Genomic DNA, 24,110 nt, shown 5'->3' with positions numbered 1-24,110 from the left:
ACCAACTGTGCAAATACATCTGTTGGAACGCCTGTTGACGACATAGTAGCGTTAGGTTCTTGTGGGGTTTCCGACTGATGTGCCATGTCATTGTCGTCCATATTTAAATTGGACGCAGCCATGACCTCTTCTTCTTCAGTAGCGACCGCTACTTCTTCGTTCACTTCAGTTTCTGGCAATGCCTCCGTGCGCGTTGCACTACTGGAGGACTTTGGCCTTCTCCTCTTTGAGCCTTTAGACTCACTCATCTTTGAAGAAAGCCTAGAGAACGGAGCGCCAGCAAGACGACACCTGCCGAACGGCGCATGAAAGTGGAATGAAGGGTCAGCATGAGGGGACTCTGTTTATTGAATCTGAATATTCAGTACTTGGGAACAGCGCCATCTATCGACGAAAGTGGGAGGCATAATTTAGTAGATACACGGAGCGGAATGATAAAGACTTTTATGTTACTTTTTCACTTTGTTACATGGAACGAACAGTCAATCATTCATGTTTTCACCATCATTCAATTTCCAACATCAGTATCGCATTTGGTTTGTTCCCAAAGTCTTTCTTATTCTACAGTATAGGCTTCCATTTTCACTTCCATGTCTCCATTTTCAGTTTAGGCTATTCCTAACATAATACCTTGGAAATTTTAGGTCAGAAACTCCAGGGATTATTCAAGCATTTTTGGTGTTTCAAGCTATATTGAGCATATTTGTGATGACTGTGATTAAACCGATCACCCTGCAAATGTCAGCAAAATATATATAACAGATCTACTTTCCAAATTGTCAAAGATACAGTATCAAAGTCTAAAACAGGAAAAGTTATCATTTCAAGTCATGTTTGGTGTATCCATGAGCAATGTCCATTGTTTTGCCATGTCTCTATTAAAGAACACAATACGGGCAAGAAGTACTTTGATATCTTCATCTGTTTTATTTCATATAAAATGACTCACAGGTTGGTAGAAAATAACATTTTTTGCAGGTAATATTATGCTTGGATTTTACTTTTGGCACTGTATGCAAGATACCAAACTAAAAATCCTGTCATTGTTGCCAATACTTCTGTTGATACATATGGACCAGATGACACACCCTGTAATAGAAAATAGAAACTGATTTAGTACAACACTCAGATGTACTGCAAAAGAATAAAAGTCACACAGCAGCTGTAATACAATTCTACAGTGATACTCATTCATTTTCTCTATTAACCCTTTTACTGCAAAGCCATCTTGCCCGCCATCCTGCCAAGTCAGTAGAAAACTGCCCCATAATAGGTGCCTGCAAAAGATTGGCTCTCCTGCACGTTATCCTGCCAGGCATTTTGGCAACAAGTCATCGTTGATGACACAGTCCCCACTTGTTAATGGGTACTTTGATTACAGGTCCTCAGAGGGGATAGAGTCCTCTTCATTAGGTCTGTGATAAAAATACTTTTGAATAAATTCACTTGATAAATGTCTGAGTTGTAGTTCAGGAGATGAAAAAAATCGTAATAAAATGGCCACATGGCAGCCTTATTGGATCATATCACAATAAAGAGCATATGTATGACATTGTCAATCTCCTATTACCAACTTTGAATAAATTCGCTTGGTACATGTCTGAGTAATGGTTCTTGACATGAAAAAACGTAATAAAATGGCCACACGGCAGCCATATTGGATTGCATCACAAAACAAATCAACGTGCATCTGTATGACATATGAAGTAATCCTTGTACCAAGTTTGAATGAAATTGCTCTAGGCATCTCTGAGATATCTGCGTGAACGGACGGACGCACTGACTCACTCACGGACCACGGACATGACCAAACCTATAAGTCCCGCTGGATGGTGTCCTCGGGAACTAAAAACATCTGCACAAAGTTTCATCAAATTTGGCACAGTTGTACCAGAAACAGCGCTCTAATCTCGAATTATGCAAATTAGAACTAATTATGCATGCCACACCAATATAAATAGACCTGCATATGTATGCCATAGTGTAGTATCCTTGTACCAAGTTTAAAAAGAATTGGCACAGGAATATCTCAGATATCTGCATTCATGAGCCCCTATGCATGGACACAGCATTAATATTAATTTCATCCTTGAACGCCTGTGGATCATACCTTGGGACCCTGTGGATGGATATCAAATACAGGAAAGAAAACGGCCCTCACACAGCCATTTATGATCGAATCATTACAAAAATCTGCGTGCATATATATGTGATAGGGATTAATATAGATACCAACTTTCAATGCAATCGCGCCTGGCATCGCTGAGAAATTTACGTGAACGAACGCACAGTCGTCAAATATAGGAAACAAAATGGCCGCCACGCAGCCATTTTAGACCAAATCAAAACAAAAATCAATGTGCATATGTATAACATATAGAGTAATCTATGTACCAAGTTTGAATGGAATCGCTCCTAGCATCACTGAGAAATTTGCGTGAACATACGCACCGACATCAAATACAGGAAACAAAATGGCTGCCAGACGGCCATATTGGATCGGATCGTAAAACAAATCGACGTGCATATGTATGGCATAGGTGATAATCCTTGTACCAAGTTTGAATGAAATCGCTTCAGGCGTCTCTGAGATATCTGCGTGAACGGACGGACGCACGGACGGACGGACGCACAGACGGATGCACGCACGGACGCACGCACACACGGACATGACCAAACCTATAAGTCTCCCCGGACGGTGTCCCTGGAGACTAAAACCGCACATTTTCAGGGTAGTTTCAGCCTTACTTATACCTGTTAGACTTCAATAATTTCCACATGCCTGCCGTAGTCAGGGGAAGGTGCTCAAGGGCTACTGCAGAAAAAACGAGGTCACCGGCTTGATTGCCCCAGGGGGTGCGTCATTTAATTGCCGTTTCATGCTTCCTTTTTCAGAAGTAAGCTCCTTCAGTATTGTGCACGTCCGCTCAGCACAAATATCACCTCGCTGGTCGGTTAGTCAGAGACCAAGGGGGTCTTGCTAGGGGTGTGAGCACCAGCAAACCTGTCCTGTTTCCCAAGGGTAGGGTCAATTGAATACATACCTTCAACGACTTGGCAGTGTAGCACAAAACTATGTTTTTGCCGTTGTACTAACGACATTGCTGAGCCATTGAAGCACAGCTTCCACGTAGTTTAGCCAGCTCTCTTTTGAGTTAGCTTAGGAGTGTTACCGTTCATTACTGACTTAATCGAGCAGTCCTCAGTTAAGTACAGTTTGTACCGTCATGGCTTGGGCTGCAGCTAACGAGTGATAACCAGTCACTACACCCAAACTGTCAGTCTCACTTTTGCGAGGCACGAATACAGTGCAATATGCTTCCATTGTTCTAGCCATCGACATCTCCCATGTCTAGCAGCCATTGTACAGCTAGCTGGTGTGCATAACAAAAGCAGTCCCTGCTCAGTACAGGCGGTATCCCCATACGATTAACCTCATGTCCCTTCTGGAATTCTCTGTACGCTAAAGCTTATGTAGCAACCAAGTCCCCGGCAACAGGTTACGTTTGCTTGTAAACCAGAGCCAATACTGCGAACGATGGAATAAATAAAAAATAGTGTCAATGACACTGTGCTCCCATTTTACAGAGATACTAAGTACTAGTACACACATGACATTGCATTCTTACAGGTTGATAACTAAGGAAATTCCATTGATCTTAATACTCCATCTCATAATGACTTTAACACGTCTGACAGAAAACAACCCTAGGATCAAGGCTATCATGTTTTAAGGTAGAATGCACCTCGGGGACAGACATTCGGACTCTCAAACTTTTACAGTTCTCTTCTGATATACCACATGTGGGGGTTCATTTTAAACCTTTGGTGAAAGAAAACTTTTCACCGGCTTAGTTTTTTGAAATTCGAAAATTTTCATTTTTCGCCATAGAGTTAACACAGGGATGGCGGCCATTTTGAATTTCTAATATCAGTAAATCTTGGGTTATTTGTTTCTCTAGTACCAAAATTTGCACGGTGACCCCCTATTTTTATTCTTGATTTTGAAAGAGAATGATTGAAAGATTCCTTGTGGAAAGTTAGAGCAAAAGTTTAAGTCTTTTACTTTCGAGGTGTATATTACCTTAAAGCAATCCAACAAATACTTTGGAAGAAAATGATTTTTTGACAAAAAATGGGAAAAATTGCCCCAAAAATACAAATATGAAAATTTCACCTCAATTTGTGGATCATATATACAAATTTTCAAGGCAATGGGATGAGCGCTTTCAAAGACGAAAGAGCTTACAATCGACTTTCGTCAGGTTCCTGACCAAAATGACCCGATTTGTATTGATGGAGAACCTGTTGAACAAGTGACCTTTTTCAAGTACCTTGGCGTAATTCTCGACAGTAAACTTTCATTTAGTCATCATACAACAGCCCTTCTAAAGAAATGTCAGCAGAGGTTGCACGTGCTTAGGAGGCTGCGTTCCTTTGATGTGGATTCACATCTGTTACTCTTACTATATCGGAGTATTATTGAACCACTTCTGACTTATTGCAATATCTGCTACTTTTCATTGCTCTCTACCGTAAATCGCAATAAGTTGTTAAAATCTCGCAAACTGCTGCTAAGATAATTGGTAGACCCACTCCGTCCCTTTCAGTGCTCACGGATAGTGCAATACTGCGCAAAGCACGATCAATCACTGCTGACGTAAACCATCCTTTGTATTCCTCTTTTGAATTATTGCCTTCAGGAAGGAGATTTCGCTGCTTGAAGTGTAACAAATTAAGGTACAGAAAGAGCTTTGTCCCAACAGCCATTAAGAGACTCAATCTCTGAAGTGTATTTTTTTTTTCCGTGTGTTTTCTGACTTAGTTTGTGTTTTGTTTTGTTTTTGTTTTTTATGTCTGTCAGGTCGTTATTTTTATCCTCTGAGCTGTAAGGTGATTATCCTTTTTAGGACAATAAAGTATAATAATAATAATAAAAACAGGAAAATCCCTCAAAAAATACAACTTTCAAAATTTCACCACAATTTGAAGAAATGTAACAAAAGTCACTATAAACAGCCTGCATACCAAGTTTCAACCAAATCTGGCCAGTGGTTACAGAGTTTTAGCAATTTGCAGGAGTTTTCCTTTATTTCCCTTCATTTGCATATTTTTGACTTTGACATGTCCATTTGAACAAATTCACATCTCCATCCCTGGGCGCACCTGTCAACCAAATACTAAGATGATATGAGCTGCGGTTTAGGAGTTTTTAATATGGATGGCCATACATCTGCGCATACTAACTAACATACATATATGTACATACATACAACATACACATATATATATATATATACATACATACCATACATGCATGCATGCATACATACATTAATGCATACATACATACATACATGCATACATACATACATACAGACAGACAGATAGACATGCATACATACATACATTTATTATTGCAGCTTTTAACCTCCAACACCTGACCAACCTATCAATATCAGCTTGTTCACTTTGATCCAACTGCTTATAATAATATAAACAAGAGTTAATTACATTCTAATTATGTCATAAAAAGAGCATATCTGTAAGGTTATAAAGAATCTTAAGCTGGTTATCTTTGTCAGTATTTTCATCCTATTAACCAAGCACATTACAGGGCTCGAGATTTCCAAGGTAGTCCACTTGGGCTACCATTTTCTGAAGTTGTAGCCCAGTGACAATGACTGGTAGCCCATGCATATTTTAGTTTAGGGAATTTTTTCATTAACCAGAGAAGTTAAAGCTATTTTTCAAGATTCTGCCAATGAAGTGAATTTGCTAGTCATTTGATGTGAATACTTGCACACCTCTAATAACCAAAGTAAACAGGTATAATTGACAACAGTGACACTCAAAAGTTTGGTGAGCTATCATTGTATTGACAACCCCTTTCATTCTGTGTCCAGTTGGGTTTGACTGCATTTAGCATTTAGACTGGTCCTGACAAAGGCATGCCTAATACTGACTGAATATTATGTTCCAGGCTTTGGTAGTCTGTGTGGACTACCATTTCACAGATTTTGGTAGCCCCAGAGAAAAGTTGGTAGTCTGTGGACGCAGGCAACCGCTAATTTCAAGCCCTGACATTATAACTCTCAAATTAACATTGCAAGTAAGTTCTGTTGAATAAGTTGAGCCTGTACGTACTCAGAGAAAGCACACCAAAGAGACAAATGTTTGCAACTTAAGAAGTTCAAGGTCATCAAAAGCATTATAAGGAATCATGTAACGCTTTCATTGCACTTTTTACACAGATTGCATAATTGCTATAAATAGAACATGAGGAATCTTATAGCCCAGCTTTACCATAAAAACCCTATTACTTTGACCACTCTTTATTTGACCATTCGATTTTTTCTTCAACAAGTCATTATTGATGACACAGTCCCCACTTGTTAATGGGTACTTTGATTACAAGTCCTAAGAGAGGATATAGTCCTCTTCATTAATTAGGTCTGTGATAAAAATACTTTGATACAGATGGCGCTCAATGGCCAAGAATGGGTTCCATAGGGATGAAAACATAAAACCAATGAAGGTCACCATCCTAAAGGTCATTAAATGAGTAAACTAGGAATTAATCGACAGGATGTTGCGAAACATTTTTGAATACTATCCTAACACTAACAGATTATCACTGGTACCATATTTCATAAAGTTTGATGCAGTATTTACAACAGTATGAGATCAACATCTGTATCAAGTTTCATCAAATTTGACATTATATTAGTGGATATATCACTCTTATTAGGAAAGTTCATTACATATGCAATTACAAATTAATTAAAATGACACTGACAAATGTCTTTTTCACTGTTAAAGCAATGTGAGTTTAACATCTGTACAAAGTTTCATGAATTTGATGCAGTATTTCTTGACATATCATCGTACTTACGGAACTTCAATAATTGACATGTTACTGCTACATGACGTGAAACAAATTGACGAGCATATGTATGAAATAGGTCAATGTCCTTGTACCAACTTGGAATGATACTGGCGGAAATATGTCTGAGTATAGTTCCGGACATGAAAAATTGTAACAAAATCGCCGCCCTGCAGCAATATTTGATCTTACTGTTTAAAAAATCAACACATATATGTATGACATAATTCAATGTCCATGTACCAACTTTGAATAAAATCAGTTGAGACTTGTCAGAGTTATGGCTCTTGATATGAAAAAACCATAACAAAATTGCCATCATGTGGCCATATTGGACCATATGTATAACATAAGTCAATGTACTTGTACCAACTTTGAATAAATTTGCTTGATACATGTGTGAGTTATGGTTCTGGACATGAAAACACGTAATAAAATGGCCACACAGCGGCCATATTGGATCGTATCACAAAACAAATCAATGTGCATATGTATGACATAGGTCAATGTCCTTGTACCAACTTTGAATAAAATCGGTTGAGATATGCCTGAGTTATGGCTCTGTACATGAAAAAATCATAACACCAGATATGAACTGTAAATGCTCACGTGTTTCATTATATATTGAAGTTATGTGTAAATTTGAACCTTTGCCACATGTTTGCAACTTCATTGAAATTATTATGATCAACATAATGAACAATAATCACCGCCGATTAATTCTAAAAGGTCATGAAGTATACAAATATGTAATTAGCTGAAATAAAAATATTAAAGTTATTTGACTGCTCTTATTGTATCACCACTTTATATAGCAAGTGTAATTACCGTTCCTTCAAGCAATATATGCCGAGCTGTGAAAGCTCATTAGATATGCAAATTATACATTAGCTGACATGAAAATGTGAAATGACTTTCGATATTGTTTTACCCTAGTACCTGGTATAATTATCAATGTACATAGCATGTTTTGCCAACTTTGATCAAATAAATCCCAGTAAGCAATAATAATAATAATAAGCAAAGTTCATTAAATATGTAAATTAGGAATTGGCTGAAGTAAAAATGCTTAATGATTGTCAATAATGTTGTATCATGGTATCTGTAATATGTGTAGCAAATTTTGTCAACTTTGGTCAAGTCAATTCAGATATATATCTCTAATTAGGAAAGATCATTAAATATGCAAATTAGGAATTGGCTGAAGAGAAATGCTTAATGACTTTCAATAATGTTGTATTATAGTGTCTTTAATGTACATAGCAAGTTTCATCAATTTTGATCAAGTCAATTCAGATAAATATCCCTAATTATGAAAATTCATTTAATATTCAAATTAGGTTTTGGCTGAAGTAAAAATGTCTTTTGACTTTCAATAATGTTATATACCAATATCTTTGATGTATATAGCAAGTTTCAACAACTACAATCAAGTTAATTCAGATATATATCCCTAATTGGGAAAGTTCATTAAATATGCAAATTCAGAATTGGCTGAAGTAAAAATGCTTAATGACTTTCAAAAATGTTGTATCACAGTGGCTTCAATACATGTAGCAAGTTTCATCAACTTTGGTCCAGTCATTTCAAATATATATCCCTAATTAACAAAGTTCATGAAATATGCAAATTAGGAATTGGCTGATGTTAAAACGCTTAATGACTTTCAATAATGTTAAATCATAGTATCTTTAATATACATACCAAGTTTGGTTAATTTTGATCAAGTCAAATCAGACATATATCCCTAGTTAGGAAAGTTCATTAAATATGCAAATTAGCATTTATCTTTCATGTCACCCCTTAATGGTTCCCACTGCTGATATATCTTGGTGTGATCAACATTTGTAGCAAATCTCATCAAATTGTGTGTCGTCGTTTTTAATGTATATGCGTTTTTTCTAAAATCACTAATTATGCAAATGAGCAAAAAGTATGCAAGTCACACCCACCAAAAACTAATCAGTTCTTGCCATTTACTAACTGAATATATGTACCAGATTTGATTCTGATCTGATGAGCCGTTTTTGAGATATTGAGTACACAGACAGACAGACAGACAGACATCGCTGCGACATATGCCCACGTGTGTCAACACGTGAGCAAAAAATGGCCGCACGGCGGCCATATTGGATTGTATCACAAAACAAATTGACGTGCATATCTATGACATTGGTCAATGTCCTTGTACCAACTTTGAATAAAATCGGTTGAAACATGTCTGAGTTATGGCTCTGTACATGAAAAAATCGTAACAAAATGGCTGCCTGGCGGCCATATTGGATCGTATCACAAAACAAATCGACGTGCATATGTATGACATATGAAGTAATCCTTGTACCAAGTTTGAATGAAATCGCTCCAGGCATCTCTGAGATATCTGCGTGAACGGACGCACAGACGGACGGACGCACGCACACACGCATGCACAGACATGACCAAACCTATAAGTCCCCCCGGACGGTGTCCGTGGGGACTAAAAAGTAATTTTATTTTATCCTTACCAAGTCAACCATAAATAGAAATTGGAACTTCCTCTATTTCTCTTTATTTGGCCAATCTATCATGACAAACTATTATGAGCAATTTCTTTTAAATAACATACAGAGAACAATACATGACGGTAAAGAATATGTCAAAGTTGGGATTCAGGAAAGTTGCCTTTACATGTTTTAATCATCCACGATGATAAGCATTTCACTATGAACTGTCAAAAAGTTGAACTTTCTAATAATTCTACACTAAAATTATTTTGGCTTTGTTGATTTCCTAATTAATTCAATTATTTAAAATCATATTAATTATTTTTTTGAGGTGAATTGATAGGGTTTATACAGTACAAGAGTTACATACCAATAGTCAAATGCAATCAAATATCAATTACCGTCTAACATTGCATCATTCCTATAAATAACACCTCAGCCTGGAAGAGCACAATCACAATCTGCTCATTCACGCAGGCAGTACTTGACTTTGAATGAATGACCTACTACATTTCACCTGTGTACCAAATTTGAAAGCATGGCAAAAAGTACCACACAAATTTGCAAATTTTGCCTTGAGTTCACCGAGTCATCTTCAGGTCACTCCTAGGAACCTGCACACCCAATTAGAAAGTAATGGCATACACAGTTTCAAAGAGGATTTTTTTTAACCAAAAATGGCAAAAATTGGCCAAAAATACAAATATGCAAATTTTGCCATAATTTTGATGAATTTTATTTTGAGTTATCACAAGGCACCTGCACGCCACATTTTAAAGCGATCCAACCATTGGTTTAAGAGAAAAAGATTTTTACCAAAATGGCAAATAAAAGAAAAAATCATTAAAAATAGAAAGCATCAAATATTGACATCAAATCTATATGTCTAACTGAGTTGGGCCTAAGGTACCTAAACCAAATGTGACAGTGATCAGATGAGTAGTTCTCTGAGTTATTGATTTTTGATAATTTTCGCCGTTTTTTCTACCACATTTGCATATCTATGAGACTAAAATGTTCATTTTAACAACGGCACATCTAGACCATATATGGCATCACTACACCAAAAATCAGCTTGATATGTGCAGCGGTTTGTGAGTTTTTGCGTTGGACGGACAGACATCCATACATACATACAGACATACAGACAGACATCTCACATACAGACTGTTTTCAACCATATAACCTCCCAATTGCCGTATATGTATGGCAAATCGGAGCTAAAAATCCAAAGCCACGTCCGCTGAATGGCACGGCCAAGGTGGTGAACAGGGCTGTCAATTATAGCCGGTCACCGGCGGCAAATCGCCGTCTGACACAGGTCTTGCCGCCGCCTGTTTTCCCTATTCAAGGCCTGCAATAACGATCTTTACACACGTTATGAATTCTTTCCTGTCCAAATTCTACCGTTGGCTGCGCTGTGCTACAGAGGCGCAGCCCCTAAGGATCGTTGGTAGCCGATTTCTGATTGGTTTTAATCGGTACTGTCAAAAAGCTTTACGTGCTCTGATTGGTTTTCGGACGTACAACGATCGATATGGCTACGAAAGTCGACAGCCTCGTTGGATTTATGGGTCCAAAAAAGACCCCCGAGAGGCTCACACTAGCTCTGGATATAAAAGTAATGTCAATATTTGTAAATCATTTTATTTTCCTGAGGAATTTCAGTGATCGGGGTTTCAATCCATCAATGGTATAGCATGCAATGCAGATTTCACGCCGCGTCTGAGCAAAATGCCATAGCATTACGTGTATTTAGCGACTGGAATTTTTGATTTGTTTTCCGTTTGCAGATCGTGAACGCTCTTTACAATGAGTAAGAATCGTTTACTCAACGCAAAACAAACTTTGTGGGGATTGACATAATTTTTAGTGAGTTTTGACTACCACTGAATTTGTTTGCACCAAGCCGCCGTTCTATGAAATGTAATCATACGGTAGTACATGCTGCAGTGTACTGTGATTGTTTCGAAGGCCCGAGTATTGAAGTTTGATAAATATTTTCCGACATCGAAATCTTTCCTCAAAAGCAAATATCGGTATTCCGATCCTTCAAAATCATTCACCAAGACCAACATTTTTTAATGTTTTGGGTAGTACATGCTGCAGTGTACTGTGATTGTTTCGAAGGCCCGAGTATTGAAGTTTGATAAATATTTTCCGACATCCGAAATCTTTCCTCAAAAGCAAATATCGGTATTCCGATCCTTCAAAATCATTCACCAAGACCAACATTTTTTAATGTTTTGGGCAATCACAAAATTTAGCTAGGCTTGACTATATACTTTCGCGGTATCTTGCACGTACGTGCGGCGCGGCGGTAAACCATGTTTTGGATATGGATATAACATGCATGTAGTGAGCCTACCCACTTGGCAGGCGTTGGTTTCGACAAAACTCTGACTACTGTGAGGGATATCAGAATAGATACTATGATAGTCATCAGGAGAAAATATTTGATCGTTAACTTTCACGCGCAAGGATTTACTACGTAAATAAATCAACATACTCTCAATCTTGTCAACTGAGAGGCCGACGGACAACGAAGGCACGCAATTTCATTAGTGGATGTAAACTTGAGTATTGTAATTGTTTGTATGACGTAGCGTCTACTCAAATTGTCTCTGGTAATGGTCTCGTATTTACCCCATTACATTTGTAAATTTTCACAGTGGAAATTCATAGCCGGTAACTCTGAGGAGAGGTCTTGAAACAGACAAAATAAAATTACAGCAGTATCAACCAGACGCAGATCGGAATTTTTTGTCGTGACGTTATGACATCAGTTTTACAGTGGGGACAAGATTTTTTTAGATTCTAATACGATTAGCTGTTTTTGAATGGGAACGTATTACAATTATTGAATTACTTTCTGCAGATGTTGTTTCTTAAGAAATAGTTTCTGCAGGTGTAGTTTCTAAAGCTACATCTGAAGAAATAGTTTTTGCAGATGTGGTTTCTGAAGCTACTGTTTCATCAGCCTGAGAATCACACAATATTGAGGTATTGTCAGCTGGTACTGCTATACGGTACAAGCCTTGGGCTTAGATGAGTACTCCAGTGATTCTGATTATGGTTCAGATTATGACTCTTATTAAGCAGGTTGTAATTCAACACAATTTGTAGGCAAATAATAATAACCTGGTGTATCAATAAATATATAAACTCTGTAATACTTCTGTTTGTCTTCCATAATTTATTTCACAAGATTCAATTTCATGTTACTTTTTATACTTCAGTTATAATAAACTTGACAGTAAATTGCCCTCAAAAGTGCCACCACAGGCCACCAATTGAAGATGAATAATTAGAAAAGCTTCAGCTTCAGGAGGGGGGACACCCCCCTCCTGGCCTCCCCCGCGTGCGCTTGCGCGCACGCCTTGCTCCGCTTCGCTCCGCACAAGGCTGTACCCTCCTGTTCTTTCACTTGTACCCTTCTATTCTGAAAAACATTGACAGCCCAGGTGAAGGATGTTGCCTGGCTTGAACTTGTAGAGCTGAAGCCCAGCTTAATACATTGGACACCAGTTTATAATGGTATTGCCATGTCATTCAAATCCGTTCCATTGGAGGAACAAGTCGAGCCGTCCAGTCAAAAATACATTCTCATTTTCAGTCACGCACAACTGAATAAGTGACTTTCGTCTCGCACCATTGGCACCATCTGCAAAGTTGTTTGCAAGCAGTAGCCTTTTAGATTAGCATTGCCGAGTTGGTCAAGCTCGGCAGAAATCTGTAAAGTGCCCGGGAGCCAAGTACGTCCAACTCCAGAAAACATCACCATGAATTCCTGCCAAGTCCGCTAAAAAGCGGTAAAAAACCCAGTCCCCGTCGGGTGTGGGGGACTGGCAGACAGGTTTCTGCACCTTTCCGTGTCTATCGACTCCCTGCCAACCCATTTCGAGGAGAAAAGGGGTTCCTTGTCAGAAAACCTGTCCTCGGATGACTCCTAAACGCACAGGGCATAGCACAACGTAGTGCCATCGACTTGGTAAGAAACAGGGTACCGAAAAACAGCCCGATTTCCAACAAGTTGGAAGGAAAACAGTAATCCGTGCTTAGATTCTGGCTACACCGAATTTCGAGCGGATTTTCACCGAATTGGCAGGAAAAGGTTAAACAAGTCATCGTTGATGACACAGTCCCCACTTGTTAATGGTACTTTAATTACAAATCCTCGAAGAGGATAGGATCCTCTTCATTAAAAGGTCTGTGATTAAAAATACTGTGATACAGATGGGTCGTAATGGCCGAGAATGAGTTCCATGGTGGTGAAAACGTAAAACCAATGTAGGCTCTCCATCCTAATTACAAAAGGTCTTTAAATGAGTCAATTACAGTCAAACCTGTCTTAGCGGCCAACTTGATAGAGCGGCCACCCATCATTAACAGCCACTCCATTGCAGTCCCGACGTAATTTCAATGTACTTGTACATGGATAGAGCGTCCACTTGTCTAACACGGCCAGCGGCCACCCTTTTTGTGTTTTTTGGTCAGTTGACACTGCGTATCACAGCCAGAAATATCTTGACCGCCCACCCAAAATGCCTTGTCTCACTCAAATTTTTAGTTATTGCAGGGAGTTTACATGGAATAGTCAATTGTATATATGCGTGTCCGACTCGACTCTCGCTTTGTGTTTAGGACTAGGTGCTAACACGGTTCCTTTTGTAGAGGGACTATGGTGCTAAGTACCTATAGATGAAATAAACAAAAGAGGTGTGGGAAATCTGCCCCAGCATTACCTTATGATGGTCCCCTAAAGTGCCCCCATTGACTAAACATAGGGCCAGTCCCTGAAGCTACTATAGACATGGATACTAAGTTAAGTATTTCCTGACTGTATGAAATTATCTCACTTAGGTCATCCTAGGGACTTGTAACCCAAATATTAAAGCTATCTGACCAGCGGTTTTGAAAGAACAAGCAACTCAACAGTTGACTGAGCTCTGCTGTGTTATGTAGCAAATAACCTTTTGTGACACATGTATTGATGAAGAAGGTGGATATCTTTGATTAAAATTGTAAGTGAGTTCTGTTGAATAAGTTGAGACTGTACATACTCAGAGAAAGCACACTGAAGAGACAAATGTTTGAAACCTAAGAAGTTCAAGGTCATGAAAAGCATTATAAGGATCATGTAACTTTCATTGCACTGTTTACACAGATTGCATAATTGCTATAAATAGCACATGAGGAATCTTACAGCCCAGCTTTACCATAAAAACCCTATCACTTTGACCACTCTTTTACTTGACCACTCTATTTTTTTCCTCAAAAAGTAATTTTATTTTATCCTTACAAGTCAACCATAAATGGAAATTAGAACTTTCTCTATCTCTATTGACTATTTTGAGCAATTTCTTTACGATACCATACAGGGCACAATAAATGACGGTTCAGAACTGTCAAAGTTGGGGTTCAGGAAAGTTGCCTTTACATGTTTTAATCCTCCAAGCTGGTAAGCATTTCACTATGAACTGTCAAAAAATGTTGAACTTTCTGATAATTCTACACTAAAATTATTTTGGCTTTGATGATTTCCTAATTAATTCAATTATTTAAAATCATATTAATTATTTTTTTCTGGGTGAATTGATAGGGTTTATACAGTACAAGAATTACATACAATGTAAGTCAAATTTTGACCAAAAATGACAAAAAAATTCCTTAAAAATACACATTTGCATATTTCATCACAATTTGAACAAATCTAAGATGGGTTACCCCTAGGGACCTGTATACCAAATAACAAAGCTGTCTGACCAGCGGTTATGAAGAAGAAGATTTTTTACCAAAAACACTTTTTTGGCATTAATTTGCCTATTTTCAACAATATCAAAAAATTAAAAAAAATAGTTTCTCAAAATCATATTTTTCATCGACACAACAAATATCAAATCAGTAAGTACTGCGGTTCTCAAGATATTTGAGTGGACGGACGCCTCACAAACGGACATACATACATACATACATACATACAGACTGACGACGGACGCCGGACGGATACCCATCCCAATAGCTTCTATAGACTATAGTCTATAGTAGCTAAAAATTAAAAAAATAGTTTCTCAAAATCATATTTTTCATCTACACAACAAATATCAAATCAGGAAGTACTGCGGTTCTCAAGATATTTGAGTGGACGGACGCCTCACAAACGGACATACATACATACATACATACATACATACATACATACATACATACATACATACATACATACAGACTGACGACGGACGCCGGACGGATACCCATCCCAATAGCTTCTATAGACTATAGTCTATAGTAGCTAAAAAGTATACCGACACAATAGTTTTCACCAGTCTAGGTAAAAGAAATGCCGAAATAAATCATTCAAATTTAATCATTCTTCGATCGCAGAGTACCACCACCATGTTTTGATCAACAACGCCGGAACTCTGATTGATACCTGTGATCGAAACAGACAACCACCACCTTCTACAAAAGACATGTACTTAGCATATTTCTAGAACCTTACGAAGCAAAATCTAAACTATGTTTTTGTAAGGCACTCTGCGCGATCTAACTTTCTACAGGTCGGCCAGAAATATCTTGACTGCAGCCCACCCACGGCAGCCATTGTTGTTTATCGTAATACTATCGATGATCACGCTCATCATTGGCTGAAAAGGTGATACAGAGCCTTCTTCAACAACATTTCTATTCAAACCCTAAACAATGAATATGGCTTCCGGACACAAGTGCCCTGGAGTACTGTGCACTCCAGAAGCGCAGTGCGGAGGATATTACAGAAGTAAGAGTATTTTCAGACATGTTTTGGAAAGATCAAACTTGCTTTTCGAAAGTGAGAAGCAACTAACGCATTGTTTCTTTCTTAGCGAAACAGTGAACGCAGAAACCCGGTGCGAACAGCTGCAACTGTGTGTTCAATCATGCCATGTTTCACACATTGCAGTGACGCGATTGATGGTAAGCTTTGTCGGCCTGAGACTTGAGCAGACGCGAGTCGGTCGGTTACTCTCAAAAGTTTTTTGGAGGTGATTGACATTTGTGATAATTTCCAATGCAATATTTATGTATGATCGGTCGAATATTTACATACCAAAGGATCGATTCTAGCTACCGTCGAGCTACCATCGCTACGAAAACAACGTAAAGCAGAGTAAGGCAGACTAATCTCATTCTCAGTGACTTTGTGAGGAAAAACTGACAAATGAAATTTTGTAGCATTGTGGTTAACAGCATTAATTTTTCAATTTTTCCTTTTAAGCACACTATGAGGACATTTGTCAATCTACAGTACATTGTGATTTTTTTAACACTGCATCAATATTTTTGGTGGTCATTTTCTTATTTGCATAACTGTAAAATTACTTTTTTTGCGTATGATATTAACAAAATGTTACACAACATACATTTCCTTTTTTTTACTGTATATATAACATAAAATGTTTGTCTGAAATGCCTGTTAGAGCATTTCATTTTGTAAATCTGTCCCCTGCTAAACATCTTGATAACAAGTCCACAAGCAAATACATTTATACATTTACTGATTATGAATAAATTATCTAACCTGTCTGTAAAGGTCACTTTAGCAAAGTCCCTTGACTGGCCACTATATACAGGTTTGACTGTACCCCCGGTAGTAACTAACTGACAGGATGTTGCCAAACATTATTGCATCTTATCCTAATACTGACAGATTATCACCGGTACCATATTTCATAAAGTTAGATGCAGTGCTTGTGAACATTCACCCTAAGTAACAAACATAGGGCCAATGTCCCTAAAGCTACTATAGACAGGTATACAAAATTAAGTATTTCCTGTCTGTATGAAATTATCTCACTAAGGTCATCCTAGGGACCTGTTAACCAAATATTAAAGCTGTCTGACCAGCGGTTTTGAAAAAACAAACGACCCAACAGTAGACAGAGCTCCGCTGTGTTATGTACAAAATAACTTTTGTGTCACATGTATTGATGAAGAAGGTGGATATCTTTGATAGCTCATTTCAGGATGGCCTGACCAAAATGGCAAAATTAGCTGCAAAATACAAAATTGATGATTTCATCATAATTTCAATACATTACATTCTGATAAAGCCTAGGAACCTGTATACCAAATATCAAAGCTATCAGATGAGTAACTTTTGAGAAACAAATATTTTGACCAAAAACGGCAAAAATTGACCAAAAAATACAAAAATTGAAGATTTCATCAAATTTAACTATATTACACTATGAGAAGTAGGTGAGGTGATGAAGGGGGTGTCCGCCCTCCTGCCGTTGGAGATTAAAATGGTGTTATTTGGTGGCACTTGGGGAGTATTTTTTCAGATTTTTTTCGTATAAAAACTCAAAGGAAAAGAATCTGAGACAGTGTTCCATAACTTTTATTCTAAGTTCACTGATTTCAATGAACATTACATTTTTTGTAAACGAAAACATAGTGACAGACATACATTTATTCATCAATGCAAAAATTAGCACCATAACATTTAACCTTACATGTTGTCAGCCTGACACACGTACATGTCCCGCCGAGCCTAAAAATAGGTCGTTTTACTTTGGGAAGGAATACATAAGCCTAATTCCAACCTCCTATAAAAACTTCAGTGTACTCTGCTGTTCTTGGTTACCCTCAAGCTCCTTGGCATGTTTACTCAGCTAAGTTGGTTACCTAACGCACGGTCCCTATGGAGGGACCGTGGCTAACGTTACTGCCTGTGCCATGCAAATATGGCTGCCATCGATGAGTTGCACTTGGGCTTACGATCTCTGATGACAAGACAAACTCGCGAGATTTGCAAGATCGATGAGAATTACGTTTGCAGCCTGGCAGGATCGATGCTCATGCTTGCATTTTGCTTGTAAATCACTGTCATTTTGTTTTCCCCGAACATTTTATTGTTTTATTTTTCAAACAAGCGACCTAGCGGCCGATATAGCTCCGCTGTGTTTATGTACAGAATAACTATTTTTGACACATGTTGATGAAGAAGGTGGAAATCTTTGATAACTCAATGCAGTGGCCAGAAAAATGTGGCTAAAATAAGCTGCAAAAATACAACAATTGAAGATTTCATCATACTTTGAATATATCACATCCGATCATCCCTAAGAACATGTCAACCAAAGCTATCTGATGAGTAGTTTTTTGAGAATAAAATATTCTGACCAAAAATGGCAACAATTGCCCCCCAAAAATAAAAATTGCAGATTTCATCATAATTTCAAAATATCACACTTAGTTATACCAAATTTCAAAGCTGTTAGACCAGTACTTTTTGAGAAACGCATTTTTTGACCAAAAATGGGAAAAATTGCCCCAAAAATTCAAAATTGCAGATGTCATCATTATTTCAATAAATATCATTTAGTTCATCTATGGAAACCTGTATACCAAATTTCAAAGCTATCAGATAAGTAGTTTTGGAAATACACATTTTTTGACCAAAAATGGCAAAAATTGCCCCAAAAATACAAAATTACAGATTTCATCAGAAATTCAATATATATTACTAAGCTTATCTGTAGAAACCTGTATACCAAATTTCAAAGCTATCAGACCAGTACTTTTTGAGAAACACATTTTTTGACCAAAAATGGCAAAAATTGCCCCAAAATTACAAAATTGCAGATTTCATCATTATTTCGATAAATATCATTTAGTTCATCTGTAGAAACCTCTATACCAAATTTCAAAGCTATCAGATGAGTAGTTTTGGAAATACACATTTTTTGACCAAAAATGGCAAAAATTGCCCCAAAAATACAAAATTACAGATTTCATCAGAAATTCAATATATTACTTAGTTCATCTATAGAAACCTGTATACCAAATTTCAAAACTATCAGACCAGTACTTTTGAGAAATACATTTTTTGACCAAAAATGGCAAAAATTGCCTTAAAAATGTAAATTTGCATATTTCTGCACAATTTGAACAAATCTGAAATAGATCATCCCTAGGGACATATGTACCAAATATAAAAGCTATCTGACCAGTAGTTTTGAAGAAGAAGATTTTTAAAGATTTTTTTACCAAAAATGACAAAAATTGCCTTAAAAATACAAATATGCAAATTTCACCACCATTTGAACAAATCTGATTTAAGTCACCCTAAGCAAACTGCATATCAAATTTCAAAGCAATCGAACGAGCGGTTTCAGAGAAGAAGATTTTTTTACCAAAAACACAAAAAAATGCCCCAAAAATACAAATATGCAAATATCACCATGATTTGAACAAACTGAAGTAAGGTCACCCCAAGTGAACTGCATATAAAATTTCAAAGCAATTGGACTTGTGGTTTCAGAGGAGAAGGCAATTGTTGACGGACGACGGACGACGGACGCCGGACGCCGGACGACGGACGCCGGACGACGGACGACGACGGATAATCAACCTATTTGATAAGCTCCGCGTCGCTGACAGCGGAGCTAAAAATTAAATCTTTTTCATTTCTGGCAAGGGGCGCTCGGAATTTACAAGAGGGCACCACGCCCCTGTTACCTTATTCAGGGAGAACACTGCATGATACTGCTACATATAGTGAAACAAATTGATGACCATATGTATGACATAGGTCAATGTCCTTGTACCAACTTTGAATGATATTGCTGGAAATGTGTCTGAGTTACGGCTTCTTACATGAAAAAAACATAACAAAATGGCCACCAGGCAGCCATTTTGCATTGGATTGTGAACCAATAGACATGCACTTATGACATAGGTCAATGTCCTTGTACTAACTTTGAAAAAATAGTGTCAATGACACTGTGCTACCATTTTACAGAAATACTAAGTACTAGTACACACATGACATTACAGGTTGATTACTAAGAAAATTCCATTGTAAGTCCAAATTAATCTTATACCCCAGCAATATGAAATGCTCCATCTCATAATGACTTTTACATATCTGACAGAAAACAACCCTAGGATCAAAACTACCATGTTTTGAAGCAATCCAACAAAAACTTTGGGAGAAAATGATTTTTTTGACAAAAAATGGGAAAAATTGCCCAAAAATACAAATATGAAAATTTCACCACAATTTGAACGAATCTGACAAAGGCAAACCCTGGGATAATACATACAAGTTTTCAAGGCAATGGGATGAGCGCTTTCAGAAAATATGATTTTTTGACCAAAAATGTGAAAATCGCCCCCAAAATACAACTTTCAACATTTCACAACGATTTGAAGAAATGTAACTAAAGTCAAATTCAGTTAAATATCAATTACCATCTAACATTGCATCATTCCTATAAATAACACCTCAGCCTGGAACAGCACAATCATAATCTGCTCATTCATACTGGCAGTACTTGACTTTAAATGAATGACCTACTACATTTCACCTGTGTACCAAATTTGAAAGCATGGCAAACAGCGACCTAGCGGCCGATATAGCTCCGCTGTGTTTATGTAGAGAATAACTATTTTTGACACATGTTGATGAAGAAGGTGGAAATCTTTGATAGCTCAATGCAGTGGCCAGAAAAAAGTGGCTAAAATAGCTGCAAAAATACACAATTGAAGATTTCATCATACTTTGAATATATCACATCGGATCATCCCTAAGAACATGTCAACCAAAGCTATCTGATGAGTAGTTTTTTGAGAATATATTTTCTGACAAAAATGGCAACAATTGCCCCCCCCCCCAAAAAAAATAAAAAATTGCAGATTTCATCATAATTTCAAAAGATCAAATTTTAATAGTTCATCTATAGAAACCTGTATACCAAATTTCAAAGCTGTTAGACCAGTACTTTTTGAGAAACAATTTTGACCAAAAATGGAAAAAATTGCCCAAAAAATTCAACATTGCAGATTTCATCATAATTTCAATAAATATCATTTAGTTCATCTATAGAAACCTGTATACCAAATTTTAAAGCTATCAGCTGAGTACTTTTTGAGAAACACATTTTTTGACCAAAAATGGCTAAAATTGCCCAAAAAATTCAACATTGCAGATTTCATCATAATTTCAATAAATATCATTTAGTTCATCAGTAGGAACCTGTATACCGAATTTCAAACTATCAGACCTGTACTTTTTGAAAAATACATTTTTTGACCAAAATGGCAAAAATTGCTTAAAAATGCAAATTTGCATATTTCTGCACAATTTGAACAAATCTGAAATAGATCATCCCTAGGGACATATGTACCAAATATCAAAGCTATCTGACTGGTAGTTTTGAAGAAGATTTTAAAGATCTTTTTACCAACAATGACAAAAATTGCCTTAAAAATACAAATATGCAAATTTCACCACGATTTGAACAAATCTGACTGAAGTCACCCTATGTAAACTGCATATCAAATTTCAAAGCAATCGGACAAGCGCTTTCAGAGAAGAAGATTTTTTTACCAAAACACCAAAAAATGCCCCAAAAATACAAATATGCAAATTTCACCACGATTTGAACAAACTGAAGTGAGGTCACCCCAAGTGAAGTGCATATAAAATTTCAAAGCAATTGGACTCGCAGTTTCAGAGGAGAAGGCAATTGTTGACGGACAACGACGGACGACGACGACGGAAAATCAACCTATTTGATAAGCTCCGCGTCGCTGACAGCGGAGCTAAAAAACGACCACAAATTTGCAAATTTTGCCTTTAGTTCACCGAGTCATCTTCAGGTCACTCCTAGGAACCTGCACACCCAATTAGAAAGTAATGGAACACACAGTTTAAAAGAAGATTTTTTTGACCAAAAATGGCAAAAATTGCCCAAAAATACAAATATGCAAATTTTGCCATAATTTCAATGAATCTTATTTGGGTCATCACAAGAAACCTGCATACCAAATTTTAAAGCAAACAGACCATTGGTTTCAGAGGAAACAATTTTTTACTGAAATGGCAAAACAAATAGAGAAAAAAAATTCATTAAAATAGAAAGCAGCCAATATTGACACCAAATCTATATGTTTGAATGAGTGGGGCCCAAGGTACCTAAAAACCAAATATGACAATGATCAGATGAGTAGTTCCTGAGTTATTGATTTTGACCATTTTCGCCTTTTTTTCTACCTCATTTGCATATCCATGAGACTAACAGTTCATTTTAACAATGGCACATCTAGACCATACATGGCATCACTACACCAAAAATCAGCTTGACATGTGCAGCAGTTTCGGAGTTTTTGCATTGGACGGACAGACATCCATACATACATACATACATACATACATACATACATACATACAGACAGACAGACAGACATCTCACATACAGACTTTTTTCAACCATATAACCTCCAAATTGCCATATATGTATGGCAAATGGGAGCTAAAAAATCATTTGAGACATGCCTGAGTTATGGCTCTGGGCATGACAAAATAGTAAGAAAATGGGGACTAATAAGTGTAGTAGTCCAGATGGTGAGAGTGAAATATGTATGGAAAGTAGCTATGTAGAGACACTAAACTAGACACTATACACTAAACAAAAACAACAGATCACGTGACAAATATCCTACATGGAACAAATAGTAAGTAAAATCTAAGAGTTTACCTTGTGATCAAAAGAAATCACAAAGAGTGGTTTCACTGCACTTGCATCTTCTCCACTTCTCTGAGCCTAGGCAAGACAATTGAAGAGTAGCATCAGTACTATTATGCAAGCACTGAGATTAGATTGACTTCTAAATAATTCTCAGGAGCAAATAAACTCTCACATTCTTCCACATTAGATATAGAAGTAGAGTCTTTGGTTCTTAGTCTGTTATTACCTGTTTAATCACAGTCCTTCTATGAAGGGTTGGGCTGTGGTTTAATCACAGTCCCTGCATGGACGGTTGGGCTGTGGTTTAATCACAGTCCCTCCATGGAGGGTAGGGCCCTGGTTTAATCACAGTCCCTCCATGGAGGGTTGGGCCCTGGTTTAATCACAGTCCCTCCATGGAGGGTTGGGCCCTGGTTTAATCACAGTCCCTCCATGGAGGGTTGGGCTGTGGTTTAATCACAGTCCCTCCATGGAGGATTTGGCTGCGGTTTACTCACAGTCCCTCTGTAAAAGGTTAGGCCATGGTGTAATGCCTCTGTTTTCACAAACCCTGTTCAATATTGTTATACATTTTGCAGTGTTTCTTTGTAAACTTGTCTGGCCTTTGGCTTCATTCAACTTAAGTATCTGATGAAGGAGACTTCAAGACTTTGAAAATTACACTTAAATACAGCTCAGTTGATCTTACAGTGCAGTTACATGTAGTCCTTCAGTACTTACAATTTGCTTTTAATGAACAATGACTTATAACTATATTACCTTTCTCAGAGCACTGAACCCATCTTCATCATAAAAGTTAATTACATATGTACGAGATGACTTTTGATGTTCATCTGTCCAGCTAACCTGGAAATAAACCATCAAAACAACAAGTTTAGTGATACACACTTTCAGGTCAAGATTGTGTCAATGACATGTTGAGTCATTCAACAATGGTCTGTGCAGCCACAAGGTAGCACCTGACTCAAAAACAGTATTTTACATTACAAACAGTAGAAAAGCAATCTGAAATACATGTATTGTTGCTGCTAATTTGGCTCCAATCAAATGTGGGAACATTGGCCTAAAAAGTACATACAAGGTAAACAAATATTCACAATAATTTACTTTGTACAAACTTGAATGAGGTAATCCATAGGAATTAAAAACTTGATGATGCATGGCTTAAAGATAAGATTTTTTGTTTATTCAGAGAAAAAAATGTTTACAAAAATTTATTTTATG

General features: G+C 37.3%; 1 protein-coding gene across 2 annotated transcripts in view; it reads right to left on the bottom strand.

Moving 5' to 3' along the window:
- Nucleotides 1-904: 904 nt before the first annotated feature.
- The window catches only part of LOC139127724 (translocon-associated protein subunit delta-like), a 72,449-nt gene continuing 49,243 nt past the window's right edge, over nucleotides 905-24,110 (bottom strand). The window contains exons 4-6 of one of the 2 annotated variants that reach the window (XM_070693617.1): nucleotides 23,646-23,732; nucleotides 22,896-22,961; nucleotides 905-1,089 (exon numbers count right to left, since the gene is read on the bottom strand). In XM_070693617.1, the coding sequence (XP_070549718.1) occupies nucleotides 985-1,089; nucleotides 22,896-22,961; nucleotides 23,646-23,732 (258 nt within the window). In that variant the 3' untranslated portion in view covers nucleotides 905-984. Of the gene's footprint in view, nucleotides 1,090-2,770; nucleotides 3,530-22,895; nucleotides 22,962-23,645; nucleotides 23,733-24,110 lie in introns of those variants that run through there. The other variant, XM_070693618.1, reaches the window with a different exon arrangement.

The sequence above is a fragment of the Ptychodera flava genome, unplaced genomic scaffold, assembly GCF_041260155.1.
Source record: "Ptychodera flava strain L36383 unplaced genomic scaffold, AS_Pfla_20210202 Scaffold_35__1_contigs__length_1935909_pilon, whole genome shotgun sequence".
Taxonomy (NCBI): domain Eukaryota; kingdom Metazoa; phylum Hemichordata; class Enteropneusta; family Ptychoderidae; genus Ptychodera; species Ptychodera flava.
This window is presented reverse-complemented; position numbering and strand designations above follow the sequence as displayed.